The following is a 26,469-nucleotide window of genomic DNA, read 5'->3' as shown; positions in this document are numbered from 1 at the left end:
GTTCAAATAATTTTTGAGATCGTTGTTCTTTTGTCTGATTGCTTTTTGAATTTACTTAATTGCATTTATTAACTAAATCTGTATATATCAGTAAATATTTTTAAATACTAAATATAATGTTAAAATAATTAAATTTTGAATTTATTTAAGAGTGTGTTGATTTTGATATAAATTTTAAAAGACTATAATCAAGACTTGATAGTTTAAACTTTTACATTATAAGAATTTATGAGTAATTTTTGAATTTATAAAACTTGAAAGGATGTTATGGATTTTTAGCAAACCTTTAATATTACACTAGTCAATGAGAATATTACAAAAAATTATAAGATTTCAATAATTAAAAAAAATCAAACCAATATAATTATGACTTAAATATATTTGTAATTTCTGTTATTTTTTTTTTGTTTTTCATTCTTGTAAAAAAAAAATTATTTTTAGTACTTATCAATTATATTTATTTTATTTTTAGTACTTAAGATATTTTAGATAACTTTTATTCATTATTTAAAGTGTTATCTAAAATATCTTAACAACTAAAACTAAAACAGACCTAATTTGTAATCACTAAAAACAAAAAGATAATTTTCCAAGAATAAAAAATAAAATAAAAATGCTGAATTACAAAAACTAAAAATATATTCAAACGTATAATTTTTTAATATTTTTTTGCCTGAACCAATATATTCATCAATCAAAAACCATAATTAATTCTTAAGATATTGAAATTCTCATTGACTTCTTCCAACATATGATTTTTCATAAACACAAATAAAACATTAAACTTATGATCACATGCTTAAAGGAAAATTTTATCAATCAATCATATATTTAATAATTAATTATAGTTCTTTTTTCAATACTCTTTTATTTTCTGTGACTCCCCAATTTAAATTAATAATCAAGTTACTGCTAATGAAAACTAGCAAATTAAGTAAAAAAAAATATTATCATATCAATCAAGGAAATTAGTTTCACAAGAATACCTATCTTTGAAACAATGAATTGAAAAGGCATAAAAAGGCACACAAAATAAGGCATGAAAATTTGTTTTTTTATTTTATTTTTCTGAATTCGCATGAAAAAAGTGGTGATCCACGTCAATGTTCTTGTAACATAGTTGATTCACAATACACTCCCTATGAATTAGAAGATTGTCTTTGTCTTTGTGTATTCAGAAGATTGTCTTTATCTATTTTGGTCAAGTATAAAAAAAAAGTCATCCAAAGTCTTTAAACACACCTTTGACATTATCTTTTTAACATATGGTGTTAGAACATTGATATTAAAAAGAGATTTCACACCATTCTTATCCTTAGTCTCAACTATGGACTTGTTTCAATATATCAAAAAAGTTATACATTGATTATAAGTCGAAGTCAAGGATAGTTCATAAACACATGTTTTCCTCAATCTAACAAGACATCTTTTAACAAAGATAAAACCATGACTAGTCATCAAACACCAAAACAAATAATACCTTGGATGAGATGATCCTATTGATGTCTTAGGATTTAAGATTGGAACAAAAATAGACACAATATATTCATGAAAACAAGTTTATTAAAGAACAAAAAATGTAGGAAGATATTTTACTTGATTAGAGTGAAGACATATGATAACTGTGAAATATGAGCTAATTTGATAGTTAATTTTGACTAATAAGTGGGTGTAATTTATTTACTTTATTATTGATTTTAATGAAATAATGAAGAAATTAACATCTTTACTATTTTTTATAAGCACAAGTCAAGAGAAAAAAAGTTCAAGTGCTTTGAAGGAAAATTGAGGAAAAAATTGAAAGAAAAAGTCTTGAAGAAAAAAATGAAAAAAGTAGACAACTTGCTTAGCGCATGCCCGCACTTAGCGTGCAACTCAGGCTTGACGCGTGGAAAAGCCTACAACAAAGCCCAAAAGCGCGCTTAGCATGAAAACTCGGGTTAAACGCGAAGTCAGTGTAAAAATTAAGCTACCTAGAGCCTGTATAAGGAGGAGGAAGCATAAGGGAAAGACACACCGAGTCTCAGAGCTCTCCAGTGAAGAAATCCAAAGTTTGAGCCTCTCCCTGAGGGGAAACCCTCTTTCTTAATCATTTCCTTTTTTCTTGCTATTAGTCATCTAGCCCCTTCTTAGCCTTTGAAGTGTAAAGTCTCTCCAGACTATGAGAGGCTAAACCCCCTCTTTTGGGAGCCTAGCAACCAATGCCCTTGTAATGTAATTGTTCTTCTTATCTATTAAATGCAATTTCAATTTCTATCGTCTCTTTTCTGCTCTTCATCTTTATTGTGTAGTTTGGTCATCCATGCATTTGTTTTTAAGGATTATGCATTGGAAAATGATAATTTTTAAAGAACTTGGAAAGAACATCTCAATAATTCATTGCTAGGGATAGAGTGACTTTGTTGTGTCTCTGCATACATCTTCATACTTAATGTAATTTATTATTCAATCTTAGCAGAGGAATTTGGAAGAGAGAATACATAAATTAGGCTCTTTATCATGAGGGATCAAAATTGAGTATCTTAGTAGATGTGGGTGGAAATTAGGAAAGCAGTTAATAGAGAAAATCATTAATATTGCATCAAGGATAGTTAGGCATGCTAGACCTCAACATAATTGCATTCTGAAGTCATTTTTTCCACTCATCTTGTTTATTTTATTATTCTTGCCTTTTAAATTCAATTTCTTTCTTTCTTTTATTTCTATTATACTCCATCTTCTCTTGCCTACAAATTGAGTATATATGGACTCGACAGTCGGTTTTCCGTTTTAATATTTACTATTTATGATAAAATTGATACACTTATCAATCAGTTAATAACATGTATGATAGGAAAAAAAGAAATGATCAATGTTTGAATTATGTTTAGTGAAAATAGAAGATATTATGTATAATTGGAGAACATCTAAAAGAGTCAAAAGAGTTCAACTTAGATTATTGGATGGGTGTGATATTTAATACCATAATACTTATTTATATCATTTGTAAATTTTGATTGAATACTACAATATTTCTTTATCACAAAAGATCTAAAATCATTTAAAAACTCAATCAAATACACACCTTTTAATTGTATTTTCATTTATTTTATTGTTTTTAATTTTATTTTTGTGTGCATTCATTTTCTTCTTATTTTATTGGTGTTGACCGGTGACCGACAACCACAAATTCTAAAATTAGAAAATCTCTAGTATTTACCAATGGTAAAATGTATTAAATTCAGTGACGATCGCAAATCATATAATTAAAAAATCTCTAGTATTGACCAATGGTTAAATGTATTAAATATGATTAAACCATTCATTTAGGTTCTATTTGAATAAAGTTCTCTAAAAGCATTTATAGAAGAAAAAGGTAAAATGAATTGAGTTACTCCTATATAAACTAAAATCAATTTGTACACTTTAGTTTTTGAAGTAGTTAAATGAGAATGTTACTGTAAAAGTTAAATACACAAGTTGATTTTAACTTAGGAAAGAAAATTCATTTTGTTAACTATTATAATTAAAGTATTTGATTTCTCAATGAATCCCTGAGGTATTTTTGTAAACCCTGACAGTATTGATCGACTATGGGACTAATTTTTAATTTGGAGTTTAATGATATTTAAAATTCATTGTGGCTCCCAAAATTAAGATCAATTATGTGGAGAATATTTTTTATTTTCTTATCCCGTAGATATTTATAGCAAAATTTATCTAAATAAGACCTTAATAAAAATATTAAATTAGTAGGACATTGGTCAAATTGATAATAAAAGAAAATATAAATATTATAATTAAAAATTTATATAAAGTTCAGTACTATGCAAATATTCTAACTTATTAGACCAAATTTGAATCATAATTTACTTTTATTTCTTCAAGCTTAAATTTGTTATTCATTTAAATATATAAAGTAACTTATTATGTCTTATTAACTTAAAGAAAAATTCTAATATATTTGATATAAGGATTCTTTTTAACTACTGATTTCTTATTTAATGTATTTATATTTTCTTCTATTGCGTTGAGAATCGATCAATCACAATAAAATAAAATCTCTTGATACTAACAAAATGGTAATGAAATGTATTAAAATGGATGAGTAAATTCAGTTAGTCAAAATATTGAATAAATAAACAATTAGTCGAATTGCATAATATATATATATATATATATATATATATATATATATATATATATATATATATATATATAATTAAAAGTTTATATTAAAATTATTTACATGCACATATTTTATTTTGGACCAAAATTGAATCATGTTTTTTTAAGCTTAATTTTTTTTATTCATTCAAATATATCCAGTAACTTGATCAAAAAAAAATTCTCTCCACCGTCCTTTCTTCTTCTTAACTCTTTTCTTTTTTTCTTTGTTCACAATTATTTCTTTCTTCTTTTTTTCCCGAAATTTCAATGAATGTTTTCATGACTCTTTTCGTGAAGCATTACCATCTTCAAGCATCGTGTTGTGGAAGAACCATCTCGTGCGTCCATCAACCACCACAGAGTTTCTTCCCGGCGTCCATCAACCACAAGTCTACTCTCGGCATCCCTTTTCCCTGTGTGTGACCTCTTCTTTCGAAACCGACATAATCCAACAAAACCGAAGTGCAGAAAATGTGCATATCTTATATGGAGAAATTGTTCAGGGTTAGACTTCTTCCTTCTCATGCAACTCATAAACATTAAATCAACTTTACACTTCAGTTCATAAGTACACTCAAACCATGATTCAATATATGAAAGATCTTAAGATGACTAGCTAATAAACCAAGCCTTGTTCATAGCAGTAAGGTTCATTAGATGCTCGACTTCAGTTCAAGGTTTAAAGAGTGTGTTCCAATATACAAATCAAATTAAACATCAAAATATAAATGATCAAACCATACAAGACTTTAAGCATGGAAGAAGAACAGTAATATTGAAGTACAAAATCAAATTAAGTTATAGTATATAAGAGTCAACTTAGTTACATCCAACCCCAATAAGGATGAGTTTAGCTTCTCATGAAGCCAAAAATGAGTAAGAAATGAAGAAGATGGATGAAGGAGACCATGAGAGAGCTTTCAACTACCATACAATGTCCAATGTAGGTCCAAGTGGTAATTAGGTCAAAGTGTCTTTTTAATTAAGAGACATACTATTTCTCATTCCGTGCTCATTAAGTGACATATCATCATGTCTCATTTAACAAAGATAAATGTTACACTCATGAAAGTTTTCTCATTGAGCAAGACACTGCTAAGCCAGTTTTGATCAAGCTCTTTAAAATTTATTATCATTGAAAACGTGAGATCTTTTCATTAAAGATATGCTATGTTTAGAAGATGAAATTAGAGAAGACCCCGATAAAAGATAAATTTTTAAATAAAAAATGAGTACATGAGTGTGAGACTTAGAAGAGACCCACACAATTTCTTCTTTTTTCTTCTCTTCAACCAAACATATTATAAGTGATTCACAATCTTATTTTTTGTCCACTACAAAAGATATGCATATTTATTAAATGTCTTTTCATCTTTTTCTTGTATCTTGCAATAACATTATTTTTTTTATCCATTTATTTTTCTTCTCCTTTTTTTAAGTGAATAATTAATGATGTATTCATTATTTAAATTTAATATGTTAAGAACAATACATATATAGTACATTAAATTAAATATAAACACACTCTTACTAATTTTTAAAAATGTTAAAATGAGAAGAGTCTTATCCAAATTACATATACATCAAGCTCAGCATGCATGTTGGAAATGACTAGGACAACGTGGTTAAGGATCAACGGAATTAACAGTGGAGTTTGATAAATAAATAAAAAAGAAAAAAAATTGGTACATGAAGTGTTTGATAATTTGAGAATAGTGCAAAAGAATTCTATAGTGAATGTTGGTATTATCCTTAAACTCGATGAAGGTAGATGGGATGGAAATATATAAAGATGCAGCAGAAATGGTAGATATTGATATGGCGGTGGTAAATTTAATTATTGAACAGAGTTGGGTTGGAGCACGATCCTGTGTCACATGGAGGATGAAGGAAAACACAGGTACCCTTTTCTCAAGTGTTTTTTTAGTGTTAATTCTTAATTAAAATTAAAAATTCATTTCCATAATTAAGACGATTCACTTTTAATATTAGGAAGAGATCTAACTCTTCACGCAATTTTATTCGATTTTTACAGATAAAAGAATACTTTTAATATTAACTTTTAGTATTTAATTTTTATACATTATTATGTAAAGATTTTATATTGTTAATCAATTAAAATGACTCTAAATAAATTTATTAAAATAACTATTATAAAATTCAATAATTTTACTATTACATGATAATTAATAATTAAATGAAGATATAAATTTTTTATATTATCAATATATTTTAATTATGATATAAATTTAAATTAAATTTTAATATTTTTTAAGAAATTAATAATTAAAAATATATATTATAATTTGGATTATATATTGAAATTTAAAATATAATTTTTATATTAAATGTTTGTTTATTAAAAATTTAATTATATAAAAATAAATATTTATTGAGTACAGTGTATGTAAGTTAAAATGCTAGTTAAATTATAAAAACATTATTTCTTCTCAATTTCCAGCTTTCAATACCCATTACCTCTTCTTCTTTTTTTCCTTTTTCATTCCTTTATTAGCATCACTAGGAGAGACATAAAATAAAATTCTAACAAAGAAAAAAGTGAGACATAAATTAAGAAAACCCAAAAACATCAGCAAGTATTATTTTCTTATGCTGGAGACATTACAAGTTTTTGAACTATATAATAAAAAGGAATTTAATCCAAATTCGTTCGCTCCCAAATAAAAATGATTTTTTAAGATAAAATAAATTTTTTCATTTACTCAAAATAAAATAAAATGATATTTTCCCCTATTGAAAAAAATGAAGTGATTTTTTTAAAACAAAAAATGAAGTGATTTAAATAATATGTTTTAACTGCCTCGTTTTTTCATTATATTATTTGGGATATATATAACGAGAACAAATTTATATATATTTAAAATATGAGAATTATAAATATTGATCATACCACCATACAAAAACAATTAAGATAAAATAAATCAAATGTTAATAGTTACATGACCATTTAAAAGGATATATTTATTTTTTAATCTTTAACCATTTAGATAAGACTTAGTGATACATATTCATTATTTTTTGTTTTCCCAAATAATTACAATATTTTCACTTGAGCCGTTTTTCGGTTATCTTGTGAAAATAAAATAAAATATGGCAAAGATACAAGATATGCATTAAATTTCCTTGCTTTATGAAACTCAACTAATCTAACTGAATATAATTAATAAAAAATATCAAGGATAAAAAAAAAATATTTTAGCTTTTTTGAGAAAAAAAATGTGACATATATCATACGAACGTTCCCTTGCAATTGTCTAGTTGACTTTCTTGTAATACGAAAGGATGATATTTTTTGCTAGGTGAAAAGATGATATTCATTTCATATATGCTAATCACAATTCACATGTCATTAGGAACTTTTGTTTGGTCTATAGATTCAAAAGATAATAAGTTGCAACGATCAAATAAACGGTGGCCATCAATTAGATTATCGTATTTGTAAGGAGGACCTAACTTGTAAATCACAAGGAATCTGTCTCGTACACCAAGAATATAAGAATATCTTATAAACAAAAAGAAATTGAGATTTACCTTAAAGCGATAAAACTCGCAAAAAGTATTCAGCATTAGAGAAAAAAATGCGTAGAATGTAACCTTTATCTGTTTGATGCCTGTGTTTTCGCTTCAATCATGAAGCTTGCAAGGTGGAACAATGGAAAGGAATTATTCTTTCAAAAGTTACAAGTCCATCATTGGTTACCCTTACCATCGATTGACATGTAAGAGAGATAGCATTGACTATAATTAAGGGTAAGGAGGGGCGGCTTTTTTTTTTTTTTTCTTGTTTTGGGAAATGTTTATGGTTAATTGGTTAGATTTTGTTAGCAGAAAAATTAAATCTGTGACTTTCTTTTTTAATTATTCGATCAATTTTATATCTCCCAGAAATTACAGACAATATTATATAAAATAAATCTCATAAGGGATTAATAAATTGGTTGGGCCAAAATATGGGAATTACTGAAAGTCCACTATGAATGAAGTTTGGTGTTTTTAACTTTTTGGCTATAATGCAGTAATGCACCGTTTAGTAATGAAGTACGTGATATTTATGGTTCTATAATGTTTTCCCATTAATTGAACTCTAACTAATAGTGTTTCAACCAGGTAAAGATGAGCCAATTTTTGTAAGGGCTCTTACGGTTTTTTGCTGAATGATGGCTAAATATTTTCTGGGTTGCAAGCCTGGATAGAAATTAATCACTTGAGGCACTATTCGAGGAACTATTCAGCTATGCTAATTTAGCTTTGTTTATGAACTATGCTGATAAGTCACTGAATTTTAGTAATTTGTTTCTCTCAAATGCTCATCTTACTGGTGGGTGATTAAATCATTCAGGAGAAGCTTTTGGCTCAGTGCTTCATATCACAGCAATTGTTGATACTGTAACTAAGTTGACAGCCAGTAGTGAATTATGTTACAAAATGTGCCTTCTTTACTTTGAGGAAGACAAAAAGACAGACAAAACTGATTGGTGGGTTGATGTCTGCATGCCTGTCAATGTCAGCCACCATCACCATGTCATCGTCCAAGATGCAAATCATGCAATGGAGCCGCAAGTTTTGTGGAATCTCACATGGCCTAGTTATGCCAATCTTCTTATTTATTTATATATATATATAAATAGCAGAGTTTCTTCATGATCCTATCATGTCAAGTAAAACCAAGAGTGCTTTTTACTCAAGTATGACAAGTTGAAGCCATCTGAACCCCAATCTTTTTGTCAACTCTTCAAAGTTCAATATCTACAACCTATTATCCTTTATATAATTTTAATGGACATATATGCTATGGCCTATTAAATGTCCCATTAGCATTTTGTTTGTTTCTCTTACTAATGTAAGAATTAATATGTGATTGACTTATACAAGGATTAATAAATAAATAATTAATAATTAAGGATTAAATTGTAATTAGATTAAATTAGAGAAATTTATAAAGATAATTACTCTTTGATGAGAGTAATGATTATAAAGAGGTTAATACACATTAGAGTGAAATAAGGTTCTCTTAGTGTTTTCTCAAAAACATGTAGTTATCTTAAACGTAGAAAAATATCAAGAATAGTCAAGGGAGCTAAATTTTGTTTCTCTACCGGAGAGAAATCTTACTATAGAGAAAGATACACAATATTTATCTAGTATTAGTGAATTATATATTTTAAGATGCTATTTATTTCCTATAATTGTTAATCGTTAAGCCTATAATTGTTAATCGTTAAGATTTACAACTCCCTCTTTTTCCTGTTTACTTATTATTTTTAATGAAATGTGATAAAAGGAAAAAGGCTAAAAGAGAATTGAGTCTCCAACTCTCCATGGTTCTATTTGTATCCATATTCATACACATCAATAATGAAGTTCTTATGCTACATTTACTTGGACAATTGACTAGGAGTTCCCGGTTTTCTCTTCAATTTCCTACTTCCAAACAAAGTTATGCGGCGAAAGACCTGGAGTAGCCTGCTGGCATTCCTTCTTTGTGAAGCAAAGTTTACAGAACTGATGCAACTAGTCGCTTGTCCAATCGGGTTCCTCCTTTTGCTCTGTGATCGAGTTTCTAAGCCACACGGCTTCATCTTCTGGCTTTTGATCAAATTTGGTTCTGCTTTTGTTACAATGTTGTGCAATTGAAGGCTTCTTTTCAAGGACACGAGTTCTTGTTCAAGATTTTGAATTCTGAAACTTGTTGACTCATAATCTGTAGTTGAGAACTTGAAATTCTGCATTACGTTGTCTTTCTGCAGCAGGAAGCTCAATGGCCTGCTACTGAGATCAGGTCCATCAGTGTAAGGGCTCTCTCCTAGATTCTGACTTGCAGAATATGGACACCTAGAGCTTGATAGGCTTCCTGACATGTCTCCACAATGTGCATATCTGAATGAATCTGAGCATTCTTTGAAGGCTTTGTGTGTATTGAGTTGTTGAACAAAAAGTGCTTGGACAATTAGACGTAGAGGCATCAATTCGTCTTGAACAGCTTCAATGCATGCCTCTTGTGATAATCTTTGACAGTCCAGATACTTGCACACTGCTCCCTTATCATCTTGGGATATACCCGAATGTGTCTACAATAAAAAAAAAGGAAGCAAAATATGTTAAAGCTGTAATTGTATTGTTCTTTTTTAATGATTGGTTTTTGACATAAGTTGGGAAATGAGCTACGATCAACTTTGCTATGCTTGTAAATAGTACTTTCTCATTATTTCTCTTATTCTAAGGATCATGATTATTGTATCATTCTAGTTAATTATTCAGTTAGACCACTAGGTAGAGTCCTGAACATTCATTATAATGTTCTTCCTAAACAGATAGTATTATTGGCGTGAGAGCATGTGTAATAAACCAATGCAGTTTAATTGATGAGTCCTACTTTATTAAGAAACTTTTGAAGAATGCTGAATGCTTGCTTACCTTGACAAAGCTGTTGATTGTTTTGTAAAGGGGGTAATGATTCTGTCTATAAGATGGTGGTACCCTTTCAATGAGTTCCATGAATCTCTTTGGTCCCATATCTGGATCTGCAGCTACATTGAATAAATATGCATCCCACAATTCCGCAACCCTGTAACGGCTAGCTTCTGGGGTATGGCTTACACGTGAGCTAGATGCTACATAAGCTGAAATTATGCTTTCCATAGTTACAAACTCCATGCTAGAGGACATTGACTCTGCTCCACTTTCTGGAAGAAGAAAATCCTCCACTTGAGAAAAGTGCAAAAGTGAAGTAATTTGGTCTTGTAACTTTGCCTTACTTTCAATCCTCAACCCCAACTCAAGAGATCTAGAAAGCAAGGCAAAATAAAAACCCACTGGAATCACTTTCCTAGCCTTATCACCCACTGGAAGAAGATCAACAACACCTTGTAGAATCACTGAAGCTTTGCTATTCATGCCACCTTCACCAACCTTGTCACAGGAACTCTCCAAAAATTGGCGTGTCTTTTTAGAGAGCACCCATTTGTTTGCATAGAAAGCAATGATTGGACTCACATACTTCTCCTTCATTCCTTGTTTCCTCAAAGACCCTATAACCCTTTTGAAAAAGTCAAAGGGTAGAGCAATCAAATCCCTCATCCACAGGTCTAGGCTCACAACATCCTTCACTATTTCACAGCTCCAATCTTTGGAAGCCAACTCTTCCACTTTCACAACTGGTGTGTCTCTCCTTCTTTCCGGATCAAGCACTTCCATGCATGCCATGAAGGCAAGAGATTCAATGCATCGACTCACTATTAACAGATCTTCAGACCAGGGAAGCAGCATCTGGCACCTTTGAAGTGCAATAAGGGTGTCATCCCAACTTTGCAACACAACTTGATTCAGATAAAGATCAAACCGTTCACAAAGGTTGCCCGAACAGTGATCTTCAGTCATTTCAAGAAACTCTGCTGCACACCTAAGGGGCACAACGTTAAAAGGGTCAATCAATGTGGAGGATCCATAAACGAACATGGCAATCATCTCAAAGGTTTCTGGTCCTCCAGGGAATGTTTCTGGAAGCTCAACCTCAGATGTGTCGTTTAACCTCTTCTTGAAGTATCCACTCTTTGAAGTCAAAGGAAACTGCTATAAACACGACATGTAAGTATATAAATAATTAAGGTAGTTAATTACTAGTTAGCCATGTGAAACATTCTTGGATTCCAATTTTGTCTGAACTTACTTTATGCAGCTTGAACGTTTTGTCTTTAACTCGAACACTGACAGAAACAGGTAAACCAGTTTGTTGGCTCCTGTGACAAAATTCGAAGTGCATGAGAGACAAACAGCAGATATATAACTAGTACACGTGGAAATGGAATGATCCATGATATGTATATATCGTACCATGTGATGACCTTGATCTTCAGCAAGGCTCCAATGTTAGGTGAGGAGAAAGGACTCGAGGCCACAGAATAATCTTTTGGACTCACAACCTCCATGTTAGTGCTACTTCTGACAATGGATGCTACTTATATATTCTAACTAGCTGTGACTAAACGAATAATGCATATGATTCTGAATCCTTATCTGGTAAGGAACTAGAGCAGCAGGGTTCTGAACTTCTGATGTTTAGGAAAGAAAAGTAGTGGTAATGAAGTGAGATTTGAGGAGTTTGTCCCCAACATATTCTTGCTGGAATTGTACTATTACTCACCTTGGTGCAGTCAAAGTCAACATGCACACGAGTGAAACTCGAACTCCAAATTTTAAGGCTTCAAAAACGTTCTCGAGTGTTGGGAACTCGAATTCTTGGATTACAACTTGGCGGCCTCGGCCAATAGAATAGGGTGCCTTTTCATGCATCCTAACATCTCAATCTTGCAGCTTAAGTTTGTTTATGTACAAGTACAACCATAAAACCCTACTCTTAAAATTCATGAGTATTATGGTAACCACTCGTCAAATTAGTTAATACTTAGAGGATGGATCAACAGTTTAATAAGTTATTTCGAGTTTTAAGTATATAACTGTAATAAATAGTAATGCTACTTAAAAGAGAATATTTTGTCACCAATGATATTATCATATTAAAATAAGATAACCTATACTAAAAAATTAGTTAATATTTTATGAAGTATTTTTAATCATTTAAATGTGTTAAAATGATTTTGTATTTTTAACTTTTTTTTGTGTTCATTTGCTTAACAAATGTCATTGTAATAATTGTAGTCTTAGTATATTCAACTTATCCAACGGCTGGAACTTTCAGGCTCGATTGTCTTTGTCAACGTATAGGCCTTAATTGATGGTTGATGAGGCATTATTTGGGGAAATGATGGGACCAAACAGTTTACACAAGTTACGTTGGATTTGGTATAGGTTTTCATAAAGAACAATTTGAGTGTATTGGGAAAAAAGAAATGCAGGGGTATGAAATAAATAGGTAGGAAATGATAGGATTAAAATATTGCAAAGGGAAAGAAGATGGTGAAGTGAATGTGAAGTTTTGTGGTTCCTTTATGTGCCGTATGCCTAACGCCCAAGACGGCACGGCTACTCAAATTTGGTTGCTTTGGTTATTGGGTTTTGCTTGCTTTCAACCACGGACCCTCGATCCAATATTTTACTTTTCCACACTCTTTGAAAAGTACGTGATGCGTTGCAAAATTGCATTTTTTTTTTATTATTTTGGATTTTATCTTATTTAGTAATAGCATGATTTTTGGTGTGCTAGCTTATATTTATATTGTAGAACATTTGAGAAAATATATAATTCTAAGATTTGTAAAGTCCATTGTGGCTTTTCTTCATGATTCTTGATCGTTTACATATACATGTGCATTGTCATATTCAGATACATGTTCAATGATTAAACGTATGATACGACTTCTATAAAGAATGGTTAATTCTCTCTCTTAGTTGTTGAAGATATTGATTGTTTTTGTCAAGTGGGTTAAGAATGTACTTATCTTCCACTTGTTTGGTTAAATATATTGGTTTGTATTATGTTGTTAAACAATGATTGTGACTTCTACTTAGGTATACAATAAGGATATTTTTAAGTTGATCTTTGAGGCATTAAATTGTTAAAGCCGCGTAAGAATATGTTTGATGTAACAAATAAGTTAATTTTTAAGTAAGTTATTTGATTAACTTATAAACATATTTAGTGAAATTATATTTTGATATCTAAAAAACTTTATTTTACAATAATATAACTTATAAACTATAAGTTACTTTAGATAGCATATAACTTATAAATTTGTAGTTTACTATTTTTTCATTTTTATTCTTACTATTTTAATATAATGTATTTCCTTTTCTTTCTTTCTTTTTTTTGCCTAATTTTTTTTAATCATTTTTTACGTTACCCTTTCTAACTATTTTAATACACTTTCATTACCTAAAAGTATAATTACTTAAAAATATATATTTTCTTCTAAAAAATGCTATTTTATATTTATTAATTACTCTTATAATTAATTTTTTCAAATACTTTTAATTCAATAAGTTTATTTATAATTTTTCAGCTTTAAACTAGATTTTAATTTTAAATTAGCTAATAAGATGGTTTTGCCAAACATAATAACTAACAAAGTTTTCTTTTCATACATACAGTTAGTAATTAAACTCTAACTGTAACATTATTTATCAAACATATCACGAAACTAATATTTTACTCATTATTAATTTATTTTATTTAGAAGCTAGCAATCATTTTTAAAATTTGTTAATGACACTCGCGGATTTTTCGATACATAACTATTAAAAAAAAAAACTCGTCGTTTTTGCACGTGTGATTCTTATGGTGTAAGTTTTAATACCCTAATGGCTTTTTTTTTTAATAATTGAGTCTTACATCAAGAGGCTGGCTAGCTAATCCCACAGGCCACAGGAATTTGTTGTAGCTGTGTATATTTTAGTTTTCTATTCTTAGAAATCAAGCAATCATTTATCGAAGTTGCTAATGCATATGCACAAGTGGAATTTCTAACAGGGTTATCACTGTCATACATTCACTTTATTTTCTATTTCATTTCATGTCATTTTTCTTCTTATCTCTTTAAAGCATGTTTTATTAACTGTTCAAAAAGCAATTTTAGGTGCCAAACATATTTTTAGAAAATAAAACGGTTTCGTGACATGTTTGATTTCCCTAAAAAATATGTTTACACATTAAAAGATTTCCTGAAAATTGAAGTAAGATTTGAGTTGTTTTTGTAAACTTAAATTTAACTAAAATTTAATTTTACAAATTTTAGTCTAAACATGAACTTGTTGATTTTTTATTCTATCGTTTGCCACAGTACGTTATCAACATTTCTCTGGTTTTTCTTCTCTTTTTTCTATTCATACACTCAATTTTTTAGAAAGTGAACCATTGACTCGCCGCCAAAGGGAGGCTTTAGTAAACTACCAAATAATACGAATACGATGCTATTGCCAAATCTTTGTAGCAGATTTGTGCTTCTTAATTAATATCAAAACTGCGGAATTCTCTTAATTATTATTTTCATGGAGGGATACGGTCTTTAAATTTGAAGGAAAAAGGACATGCTTTGAATACTGTCTGCGGAATTCTCTTCTCTCTTTTTTTCCTTTTTAAAGGTCACTTATTCCATTGGAAAATGAAAGTTCAAAACAATTCATCTACTTAATATAGCAAAATGAAACTATTTGAAAGAAGGATTTGTTAGTTGTTAAATATGCAAAGAGAGAGCTTTTTAAAAGCGTTCGTATATTTTCTAGGTCGTTGCCCGGAAGCAACGCGCTGTATGGCTCGAGTACAGTGTCAAAAGAGTAAGGGCCGCTGCATCGCCGCCCGGATGTAGTGAAAAGTAAGCAAGGGTTCCCACATTTTCGTGAACGGGTGTGGGTAAAGAAGCTAGTTCATGACAGGAGGATTCGCTTTGGTACATGGAATATAGGCACACTTACTGGAAAATCTATGGAAATAGTGGATGTTATGGTGAGGAGGAAGATCAATTTTATGTGTCTACAAGAAACTAAGTGGACAGGTGAAAAAGCGAAAGAATTAGACAACTCGGGATTTAAGCTGTGGTATACGGGAAAAATCAGATCAAGAAATGGGGTAGGGATTATTGTGGACAAGGAGTGGAAGAAGGATGTCGTGGATGTAAGAAGAGTAGGAGATCGTATCATAGTCTTAAAATTGGTAGTGGGACAGGACACCTTTAATGTTATTAGTGGGTACGCACCTCAGGTTGGGTTAGCAGAACACTTTAAGGTAAAATTTTGGGAGGATCTAGAAGGGGTACTTCAGGATATACCCCAAGGAGAGAAAGTTTTCCTAGGAGGGGATCTCAATGGACATGTAGGTAGCGTGGCTAGAGGTTTTGAGGGGGTGCATGGGGGTTTTGGCCTAGGAGAGATGAATGGGGAGGGTAAATCCATCTTGGAGTTTTCGGAGGCTTTGGATCTTTCTATAGCCAATACATGGTTTAAGAAAAGAGAGGAACATCTTATCACCTACAAAAGTGGAGGGACATGTTCTCAGATAGATTTCTTCCTTATCAGGAAGTCTGATAGGAAGTATTGCTTGAACTGTAAAGTTATCCCGGGAGAGAGCTTGACTACCCAACATAGAGTTTTGGTTATGGATGTAAGAATTAGAGATAGGGCAAAGAGAAGAAGTCCTCTGGTAGCACCAAGGATCAAATGGTGGCACTTGAAGGGTGAGAAACAAGGAATCTTCCAACAAAAGATATGGGAGGGTTGGTGTGGACAATCACAAGGAAGTGCAAATGATATGTGGAACAAGATGTCCCAAGAGATTATTAAAGTGGCTAAAGAGACGTTGGGTGAATCTAGAGGTTTTGGACCTAGGGGTAAAGAATCGTGGTGGTGGAATGAAAATGTTCAGAGCAAAGTTAGAGTAAAAAAGGAGTGTTTCAAGGAGTGGTCTAGGTGTAGAAATTCTGAAACTTGGGATAAGTATAAGATAGCTAGAAATGAAACCAAAAAGGCGGTGAGTGAGGCAAGAGCCCAAGCTTTTGACGGACTATACCAAGCTCTAGGAACCAGGGACGGAGAAAGATCTATATATAGGCTTGCTAAGGGTAGAGAGAGGAAGACTAGAGATTTGGATCAAGTAAAGTGTCTTAAGGATGAAGAAGGCAAAGTCTTAGTGCATGAAAAAGATATCAAGGAAAGGTGGAAGGCGTATTTCCACAACTTATTTAATGATGGATATGGATATGACTCTAGCAGTCTAGACACAAGAGAAGAGGACCGGAACTATAAGTACTATCGTCGGATTCAGAAACAGGAAGTAAAGGAAGCGTTGAAAAGAATGAGTAATGGTAAGGCGGTGGGGCCAGACAACATACCTATTGAAGTGTGGAAAACTCTTGGAGATAGAGGTCTTGAGTGGCTCACCGAACTCTTTAACGAAATTATGAGGTCAAAACGTATGCCGGAGGAATGGAGGAGAAGCACGTTAGTGCCAATCTATAAGAACAAGGGGGATATACAAAATTGTGCAAATTATAGGGGAATCAAGCTCATGAGTCATACCATGAAATTATGGGAAAGAGTGATCGAACGGAGATTAAGAAAGGAGACTCAAGTTACTGAGAATCAATTTGGTTTCATGCCGGGAAGGTCGACCATGGAAGCGATTTATTTATTACGGCGGGTGATGGAGCAATATCGCATGGCCCAACAAGACTTGCACTTGATTTTTATTGACTTGGAGAAAGCGTATGATAGAGTGCCTAGAGAGATTTTGTGGAAAGCTCTAGAGAAGAAAGGGGTTAGGGTTGCATATATTCGAGCTATCCAAGATATGTATGATAGGGTATCGACTAGTGTTAGGACACAGGGTGGAGAGTCAGACGATTTTCCCATCACAATTGGTTTATATCAAGGGTCAACCCTTAGCCCCTACCTTTTTACCTTAATTCTGGATGTCCTCACGGAACAAATCCAAGAGATAGCGCCGAGATGCATGCTTTTTGCAGATGACATAGTCCTCCTTGGAGAGTCGAGGGAGGAGTTGAATGAGAGGTTGGAAACTTGGAGACGAGCTCTAGAAACACATGGCTTTCGCCTAAGCAGAAGCAAATCGGAGTATATGGAATGTAAGTTCAACAAAAGAAGGAAGGTTTCTAACTCAGAGGTGAAAATAGGAGACCATATTATCCCTCAAGTCACACGGTTTAAATATCTTGGGTCTGTAATACAGGATGATGGGGAAAGTGAAGGGGATGTGAATCATCGCATTCAAGCAGGATGGATGAAATGGAGAAAAGCATCGGGGGTGTTATGTGATGCAAAGGTACCGATCAAGCTAAAGGGAAAGTTTTATCGGACTGCGGTAAGACCGGCGATTTTGTACGGAACAGAATGTTGGGCGGTCAAGAGCCAACATGAGAATAAAGTAGGTGTAGCGGAGATGAGGATGTTGCGGTGGATGTGTGGTAAGACTCGACAGGATAAAATTAGAAACGAAGCTATTAGAGAGAGGGTTGGAGTAGCGCCTATTGTAGAGAAGATGGTGGAAAATAGACTTAGGTGGTTTGGGCATGTATAGAGAAGACCGGTAGACTCTGTAGTGAGGAGAGTAGACCAGATGGAGAGAAGACAAACAATTCGAGGCAGAGGAAGACCCAAAAAGACTATAAGAGAGGTTATCAAAAAGGATCTCGAAATTAATGGTTTGGATAGAAGTATGGTACTTGATAGAACATTATGGCGGAAGTTGATCCATGTAGCCGACCCCACCTAGTGGGATAAGGCGTTGTTGTTGTTGTTGTTGTTGTATATTTTCATACAAGAAATATCACTAACGCATTACATTATAAAAGCTGGTAAAAGCATAATATAATATAATTTTTTAAAACTCATTCTTTATTATTATCTAAATTTTTTTAACTAGTTAATGAATTGTAATGGTGATGAATTTAATTAACTTCTTATTTAATTTAATACCAACTAGGTGACTTGGGTCTAACATAAGTAGTGTTTCAAACATAATTATTTTTTAAAAAAGATATTGTAAGAAGAAGAAAAAATTCCGATTTAATAACTTTTACTAGTAAATTTACAAGTTTCAATAAATTTCAGTAAATAATTTGTTAAAAAGTATGATTTTACTTTTCTTTCTATTTTTTATTTATTATTTAATTCATTAAAGACTCGTTGAAATTTGTAGAGCCTATTTTATATGTAGTATTGTTGTTGCGTAGTTCAAAGGAAATGATGTCTCGGTGCATTTGATGAGTAAAGTAGAAGTGTTCATTTTAGGACATGAGAAATAAGTAGCAAGGAGGAGCTAGAGAAAACGAATAAAGTTAATATACCCTCATTTTATTTTTGTTAAATTTATTATGGTTATAGAAACAATTTTTTATATTATTTTCATAAAAATGAGCTATATATAAGTAACAAATATTTCTATCCAAAACGACAAAATAAATTGACTGTGCTTCTAAAAACGATTGATTAGTTTGCTATGTAGATTTAAAGAAAAGTTTTCCACCTATTACATGGCGTGGTTTAATTTTTTTTTTTTAAGTACGTAAAAGATAAAAACAATATTATCATTATTAAAAATATGATGAAATTGTGCATATTAAGAAAGAGTATTGAATAATTTGAACATTTATTTAATTTTATTTCTTATAACTCATTTCTCATTTGTTTTTTCTTTTTCTTTCTCGTTTCCTTTATCGTCAACTTTTCTATTATTAAGATATTTGGTTTCGCATCAAACAACCAAAGACATGTGTATATGATGTAAAAATGAGAAACAACTATTTGAAGCTTTTGCGTTAAAACATATAACTAAATTGACTTTAGGCAAACATGACACACAGTAAAACACACACTATATCTGATATGTTCTCAGGATTATTTATTTATTTTTTAGATCAGCTCACATGTTCTCAGGTTCTAAGGATGAATACACGTCTCAAAAACTTTTTCGTCCTATCACATGTTAGTTTTTAGTTTTGGGGCTTAAAGAGCATAGCTTGCTAACCCATTGGGCCAGACTAATTTTGAAAGCTCACTTTAGGCGGACACAAAAGAATGTAGTTGCAGAGATAAGCATCTAAATTTGATAGTTAATCTTAAGCTTGTGGTTTCAGCATAAGATTAGCAAGATGATGCAACCAATTTTAAGGAAACCCTCCGAAGTCCTAACGGTTTCACTGTTGAAGCAAGTAAAACAAAATATGCCAGAAATAAATGAGCGAAGCAGCTGGAAAATCTACTAGTGGATTTGGCATTTTCTCCAAAGAGTGTCATCTATAGTTCAGTCCACTACAGAAGTTATGTACATCACTTGTAGTGAAACTGGAGTGGAAATGCAAGTACTGACCAACAGTTAGTTGTGTGGCCTTTGTGATACGAATATACTTGGAAGTAAAAAGTAGTTGGACAAAAGGGTCAAACAATGAACTCTGAATACGTGTGAATGAAGTTATTCAATTGATTGGCGTTGATTCTTCATCATTGTTGAGTTCATAAAAGAAAGGATCCTTAAGGAGATCTGTGGCTGAAGGTCTTGCCCTTGGCTGTGCTATGCACTTCTCAATGAATTCCTTCACCTCAGGATCTGTGACTTTGCTCAAGGCCTCAGGCTTGATTCCCATCGTGACCTTCTTGTATATCTTGGCCACACTGTCACATTCACTGTAGGGTATTTCTGTTGTCACCATTTCAAGCAAACACATTCCAAAAGAGTATATGTCCACCATCTCAGTGTAATCTTCTTCATACAGCTCCGGTGCCATGTACTCTGGTGTCCCTAAAATTGAATGTGCTGCATGGTTCCGTCCCACTATTGCAGCCAATCCAAGATCACCAATTTTCACCTACAAAATGCCCAAGGTCAAAAAATCAATTCAAGGGTATATTCGTTTTCATTCTCACTTTTGGATTTTGAAAACTGTTCTCTAAAACAATTTCTCATGAATCACGAATAATCAATAGCATGAGAAATACCAATTAATAAAAACAAAGCAATTATTAACCTGGCCAATGTTGCCGTTAACAAAGATGTTGCTGCAATTGAGGTCCCTGTGAATGATGCAGGGGTCATGCGTATGAAGATACTCCAATCCCTCAAGGACCTGTTTGGACCATTTCTTGAATGCCTTAATGGAGACGTGGCGGTGCTTCTTGCGGTAATCCCTGAGGTTCCCGGAGGTGCAGACTTCAGTGATGAAATTGATATTGTGGCGTTCCTCGTCCTTCCACACGCTGTAGCAGACGATGATGTACTTGTTGCTGAGGGTTCTGAGCAAATCCACCTCAGAGTGAAGGCGATTGATGAGAACAGGGTCTTCGCTGAAGTTCCTCAGCCGAACCTGATTCCACGCCACCTCGATTCCTTCCTCTTGATCAAACGCTCTGTAAACTTTCTTCACAGCACCGCAACCAAGAAGATCGCTGTAACGCCCGAACCTCCCTGTTGGATCAACCTCAACGAACGCTTCCACTTCGTTATCGAAACTGTTGGACTTCTCTGCAGGCATTTTCAATCTCTCCCTCTCTATCTCCTACGCTACACAACACATCACATCAATGATCTTATCTTATACTTTTTTTTTTTGTTTCCTGATACTATTATGCATGAACTGGAAAGTACAATAGTTTAAGAAGAAAAGCTTACCTTAACAGATGGCGAACGGAGAATTGGGAATCTAATCTGCGACCTCGAATTGAGACCCTACGAGCAAGTGTAGAGATTAAATAAGCAGCTGTTGGATGAGGTGGCAAGTGTTCTCCTTTTCTCTATTTTTGTTTTTAGTTTCTACTTTTGACGCGAAATCGTAATGTAATGAGAATCAATGGATCTGGATTCTGAACGTTCACGGGAAGAATGGGGAAACATTAAAGTTTCAGGCAAAGCCCGTGCTGAGTGCTCAACCACCAACCAATATTGTTGTCTTCAACAACCCCATGCAAATAAATACCATTCGCCCCATGCAAAGTGTACAATAACTCAACAACTAACTACTGGTGTAATCTTCAGCGATTCTTTCAATTATTCTAAAACTGGTTTAGTTACATTATTATTTTCCTTCAATTAACATGAAAATTGCATCAATGTATTCAACACCTTGATGACGACATGTCTACTAGTCAAATGCTTTAATCTGAAACGTTTCTATTGAAATTCTTCTTCTTATAGAGCAACATTGTAGTCTTGTGAGTTTATCATGTCGTTTTAATACTTTTGTTTTGCAAGACGTAAAAATAAACAAGCAACTCAGTTGAGTTTATCCATAGAGCTTATCTTTTCAGCAAAATTAACCACGAACGAGTAATTGACTTTGTCAATGGAATGCACCGTAGACCTTTCAACAACACCACATTTTTCATGATACTTTCAAATAATATGCTCGCAAATACCATTCGTCCTATGCGTACTGTAACTATTGGAGTAGCCTTTAGCAAAAATTTTATAAAAAAAAATGGTTTGAATCTGATTATTAAGTCATTATATGTCGTTTCATTGTTGATTCTGGCATACTCCTCCCGGCGCGCGTTGCTATATGCCTCATTAGTTTGTCTCCCCCTCCCCCTCTCTTCCCCAACCATTAGATTAACCTTATATCTCCCACAACTATAGCAACCTAAAATGACATGTTTAACAGTCAAATGCTTCAATTCGAAATATTTAGATTCATTGAAACTCTTGTTCTGTTTCTGGATCATGTTATCACAAGTAATCCCCAACGAATGTCTTACGAGTTTCTCGTGGTGTGTTTAAAGTTTAATGTTTTTCCAAGACAGCTACATCCATAATCCCACAAACTACATATAAAAAGATGATTGATTCTAGGATGGGAAAGCTCATCAAATTTCCCACCGTGAGAAACATATGATACGTTAGATATGAATATCTTGTAATTAATGCACTAGAATATATTTTTATAAGAAAATAAAAAACATTGTTCACTCGTTCCTATCCCTTCCCTTCCAAGCCCAACTCACCGACCCTTTCTCCTACCACCACCCGCTACCTAGCTCGACCCCGCTGGTGTCCTCCGTGCCTATCGAAGTTGATGTTAATTGGCACCATCTTCTGCTTCATCATCCGCTCTATCGTCGCACCATACAGTTGTCGACGCCACAAGTGAGGTGCACATTATCATCTTTAGGGTTGCCTTGTTGTCGCACTCGCAATGTTCCAAGATAGGGAGCAATGAGATTTTAGAGCAACAAAATTCTTGTTATTTTATTTTAAATTGTGCAGAACAAATAAAGGCCTTGATTGAGAGGCAATGCATGTTTGTTTGTTGTTTCCGGCAGAGGAGTGGCTGGTGTGGGAGATGAAGGGTTGGTTGCGTGTTGCGTGTTGCTCAGTTGGGGTCATTGATGGGTGAAGGGGTGGAGCATTTTTTTTTCTTGTATGCATTCTCATGGTAGTTTCCGTGTATCCACAGATCTAACGCACCATATAAGTTTCCCATGGTGGAGGATTTGATGAACTTTCCAACCCTAGAATCAGTCTATAAAGATATAGATAAACATGCAACTGACATTATCAATGGAGACTATCTTTTCAGTTTTCAGCAACAACGACCACGAACAAGTTACTGACTTGATCAATGGGAACACGCCTCGGGCCTCTCTCACAATCAATGGCTTCCGTGGCTTTCTTGTCCCTTCAACATTGTAAAACATCCCTATGGAAACACCCTTCCCTTAGTGCTATTAATCGTTTATTTTATTTAGAGCAAGTAAATGCAATTGAAGAATTACAACATAGTCACTTTATCATTGTTTCAAAATATGTTACAACATATCACAAGGGAGGATTGGAGCCCTCTCTAACAGATGGAGACCTGGAAGCCAAGCTCCCATCTCTAGCAAACCTTGACACACTTCTACTAACACTTGTAGGTGTAGCCAAAGCAGGAGTAGAACCGCGGTAACTTGCCCGAAGTGTTTCATCAACAGAAGAGGAGGACTTGGCAAACGCATTCCTCACAAACTTCTGAGCTGCAGGAGACAATGTCCGCATGCTTGGACTGGCACTCCCCCCTCTAACCGGTGATGCCAATGGGGGCTTATGAAACATCTTTGACCTCTCCCTTATCTTGCGTGCAGCCTCCCTAGAAAGAGAGTGTGCCTTTGAATCTCTTGTAGGCGCAGAAGGAATCCTGTAATGAGGTCCATCAGCACTACCACCAATATCAAGCTGTATATCTTCCAGATCCAACCTCAGCGGAGTCCCCTCAATTTCTCCCCAAGTAATAAACGGGGATTCATCAACACCCGGAGCAGGGGACGGTGTCTTAACAAAGCTATAACCATTCTCAGCTTTCTTCCCAGATTCTAAATAAAACGGATTCGGAGTTTTCCTCAAATCCTCCAAATCATACTTCTTTAACTTATCCCCTTCTCTAAGAGACATAGGCCCTGGCGTAGCGCCAGCAACAGGCGTATAAAGCACCTCAACAGTTCCATCATCTTTGGGCCTAGAATCCATCATTTTACCATGAAACCTAGTGTTCCCGCGATTGATCTCCTTTGTGGCGGCTTTAATTCTATTCGCTCTTTCCTCCTCAGTCAAAGGGACCTCACCCCGATCAGCAGGATGATACATCAACAAATTCTTGGCAGTGTAATTCCAACCTTCAAGGGTACTCGGAGGCTGATAAGAGGTTCCATAACCATCAGTAATCCTATCCCTCTTCACATCCTCAATTCCCTGAACATCCTCATTCAAAAACCCAAACCTCTCTTTCCTCTTCTTATTCACTTTCTCTAGAATCTTCGAAAAGCTATGATTGTCCTCACTCGTATACCTTCTCATAAATTGATCGAGGCCAAGCGAAGTATCAACCCCACCATCGTTATTCTCCCCCTCTTTGGCCTCGGGAACCGGGGCACGGGGGGTTTGAGAGGGTTTTCCGTCAAATTCATCGAAAGGTGTGAAATTTCTAACGAATGTGGAACCGGGTGTGTGGGAGGTTGTTCTAGAAGCATCGTTGGGATTGGTTACCTTGGTTGTGCCGGCGCGGCGTTCAAGGATCTTCAATTGGGCCTCGCGAATGACCACGGGGTCGCCGGTTTTGATGGCTTCGAGCCAGTCGAGGCGGTCGCGGAGCTTGGAGATGTCGGGGAAGTAGTCGCGCTCGATGATCTTCTCCAACGCCTCAACGTACGTGTCCTCGTCCAACACCGCTGGGTGCTTCGCACACGATGATGATGGTGGATCGTTAGGGTTTTGCGCCGATACCTGGGAAATTGAAGGGGACGGCGACGAGATGTGGAGCGGCGAGTGCCCTGGAGATTGAAGCATTTTCTCGGATTGATTGATTGATTTGGTGTGATCAAAACTCAAATCTGTGAGTTAGGGTTAGGGTTTGATGGGGAGAAGATTGTTCTCGACACGAAAACGAAGCGAGGATTGGAACAGATTTTCTCTAAGCCGTGTTTTTACGTTTTATCAAAGTTCAATATAAAATAGTTTTAATTTTTTACGAATACCAATTTTTTTATTTATAAAACTAGTATTTCATAAAATAAATATTTATTTTATATAACCAGGATTTAGTTTTTATAGCATTTTTTCCCAAAATACACAATTTTTTTTATAAAATTAGTACTTTAGGTTGAATATTATATAAAATAATTTTCTATATATAATTTAAAATATAATAAATATTTTTAAAACAAGTTATACTATAATTAAAATTTATAATTAATAAATATTTTTAATAAAAAAAACAAGTTATTCTAAACTTTTATTAAGATTTAATCTTTGAATAATTTTATACCTCATTTTTTTTAATTATTAGGTGGGTATAACAACCAAAACAAGATAAAAAAATTATCAAATATGATCAATCGTTGAATAATCAATCAGTAGTGGAATACCAAAAAATCTAGTACAAAAGATTAAGAATGTTAATCCTGACTCAATGGTCATTCCAAATGCACGGGGTGTTAAGTCAAAAGATAATTCATATGACAAATCAGGATCCTCGATTATTTTGATTGAATGCAAATAAATACAAAAGTTAAAAACTACATCTTATGCAACATCAGACTAAGAAGAATGATTTTGTGTTTGATACATCAGACTATAGCAAACATTACTCATGATTTGACAGAGCATTTAAGAATAACATTTAAGACTTCTTTTAATAATCTTTGGCTGATATTTGTTTTACAAAAAAGATTCTCGTAGGATCCACCGAATCCTATGAAACATAAATGAAACTCAAGATTTGAGAAGTACTAAACAACTATCAAAAGACGCACTTTGTTGTAATCTATTGCTTTGACCTATGAAAGTGACTTGCTAATGCATTAGTCTACACGAAGCTAATCAAAGAGGCTCATCTGCATGAAGATAGGGCATATATTTAATGCAAGTATTAAATGTTCCCATAATCATAAGACTTAAGGCAAAGTCCTAGTGGAAAAATCTCATCGTTGTGAGACAAAAACACTTAAAGAAGAAGAAAACCTATATAAATTAGAAGCTTTGAAGAAATGAAACAAAGGGAAACACACATGAATTCTTCCGTTCTTTCTATAAATTCTTGTAAAGTTAGAAAAAAAACTCTTAAAACACCTTAAACACCTTGAGAGAAAAAACTAAGTGCTAGATTGTATATCCATCTTTAAGACATTAACTAAGTTAGTCATTGTGCAATCACTCAAACAAATCTTTTAATTTGTATAGAGTCAGCAGTGACTTAATAGGACAAAGAATATTAGGTTATATAAAGCTTGGGATAGAGCTTGAGTTGTAGAGTTAGAGGTGACAGTGAACATACTTGTAACTTTATGGTTTAGCCAAGAATTAGACGTAATCTCAGGGTAGAAATGAACCAATATAAAATTCTTTTTCTTATACTTTTTTCCTTCCCTCTGTGC

The 26,469-nt window shown here is 33.3% G+C and overlaps 3 protein-coding genes across 4 annotated transcripts; all 3 read right to left on the bottom strand.

Moving 5' to 3' along the window:
* Positions 1 to 9,377: 9,377 nt before the first annotated feature.
* On the bottom strand, positions 9,378 to 12,472 carry LOC114403646 (BTB/POZ domain-containing protein At5g48130-like). Its single transcript, XM_028366744.1, has 4 exons — positions 12,001 to 12,472; positions 11,837 to 11,906; positions 10,585 to 11,736; positions 9,378 to 10,238 (listed from the first exon to the last, which is right to left on the bottom strand). The coding sequence occupies exons 1-4, from the start codon at positions 12,093 to 12,095 to the stop codon at positions 9,546 to 9,548; spliced, it is 2,010 nt and encodes a 669-aa protein (XP_028222545.1). The 5' UTR covers positions 12,096 to 12,472; the 3' UTR covers positions 9,378 to 9,545.
* Positions 12,473 to 19,823: 7,351 nt separating this feature from the next.
* LOC114403632 (probable serine/threonine-protein kinase WNK11) lies at positions 19,824 to 21,371 on the bottom strand. Of its 2 annotated transcripts, none has more exons than XM_028366723.1 (3): positions 21,239 to 21,371; positions 20,598 to 21,125; positions 19,824 to 20,438 (listed from the first exon to the last, which is right to left on the bottom strand). In XM_028366723.1, exons 2-3 carry the CDS (start codon positions 21,099 to 21,101, stop codon positions 20,049 to 20,051), a joined length of 894 nt encoding a protein of 297 aa, XP_028222524.1. In that variant the 5' UTR covers positions 21,102 to 21,125; positions 21,239 to 21,371; the 3' UTR covers positions 19,824 to 20,048. The 2 variants fall into 2 exon arrangements, with proteins under 2 accessions (XP_028222524.1, XP_028222532.1); XM_028366731.1 differs by having other exon boundaries at positions 20,598 to 21,130; positions 21,239 to 21,360.
* Positions 21,372 to 23,095: 1,724 nt separating this feature from the next.
* LOC114403626 (splicing factor ESS-2 homolog) lies at positions 23,096 to 25,030 on the bottom strand. The gene has a single exon (XM_028366711.1). The coding sequence runs from the start codon at positions 24,881 to 24,883 to the stop codon at positions 23,381 to 23,383; it is 1,503 nt and encodes a 500-aa protein (XP_028222512.1). The 5' UTR covers positions 24,884 to 25,030; the 3' UTR covers positions 23,096 to 23,380.
* Between the last annotated feature and the right edge of the window lie 1,439 nt (positions 25,031 to 26,469).

The sequence above is a fragment of the Glycine soja genome, chromosome 2 (genome assembly GCF_004193775.1).
Source record: "Glycine soja cultivar W05 chromosome 2, ASM419377v2, whole genome shotgun sequence".
Lineage (NCBI taxonomy): Eukaryota > Viridiplantae > Streptophyta > Magnoliopsida > Fabales > Fabaceae > Glycine > Glycine soja.
The sequence above is the reverse complement of the archived record's forward strand: the minus strand, read 5'-3'. Positions and strand labels throughout refer to the sequence as shown.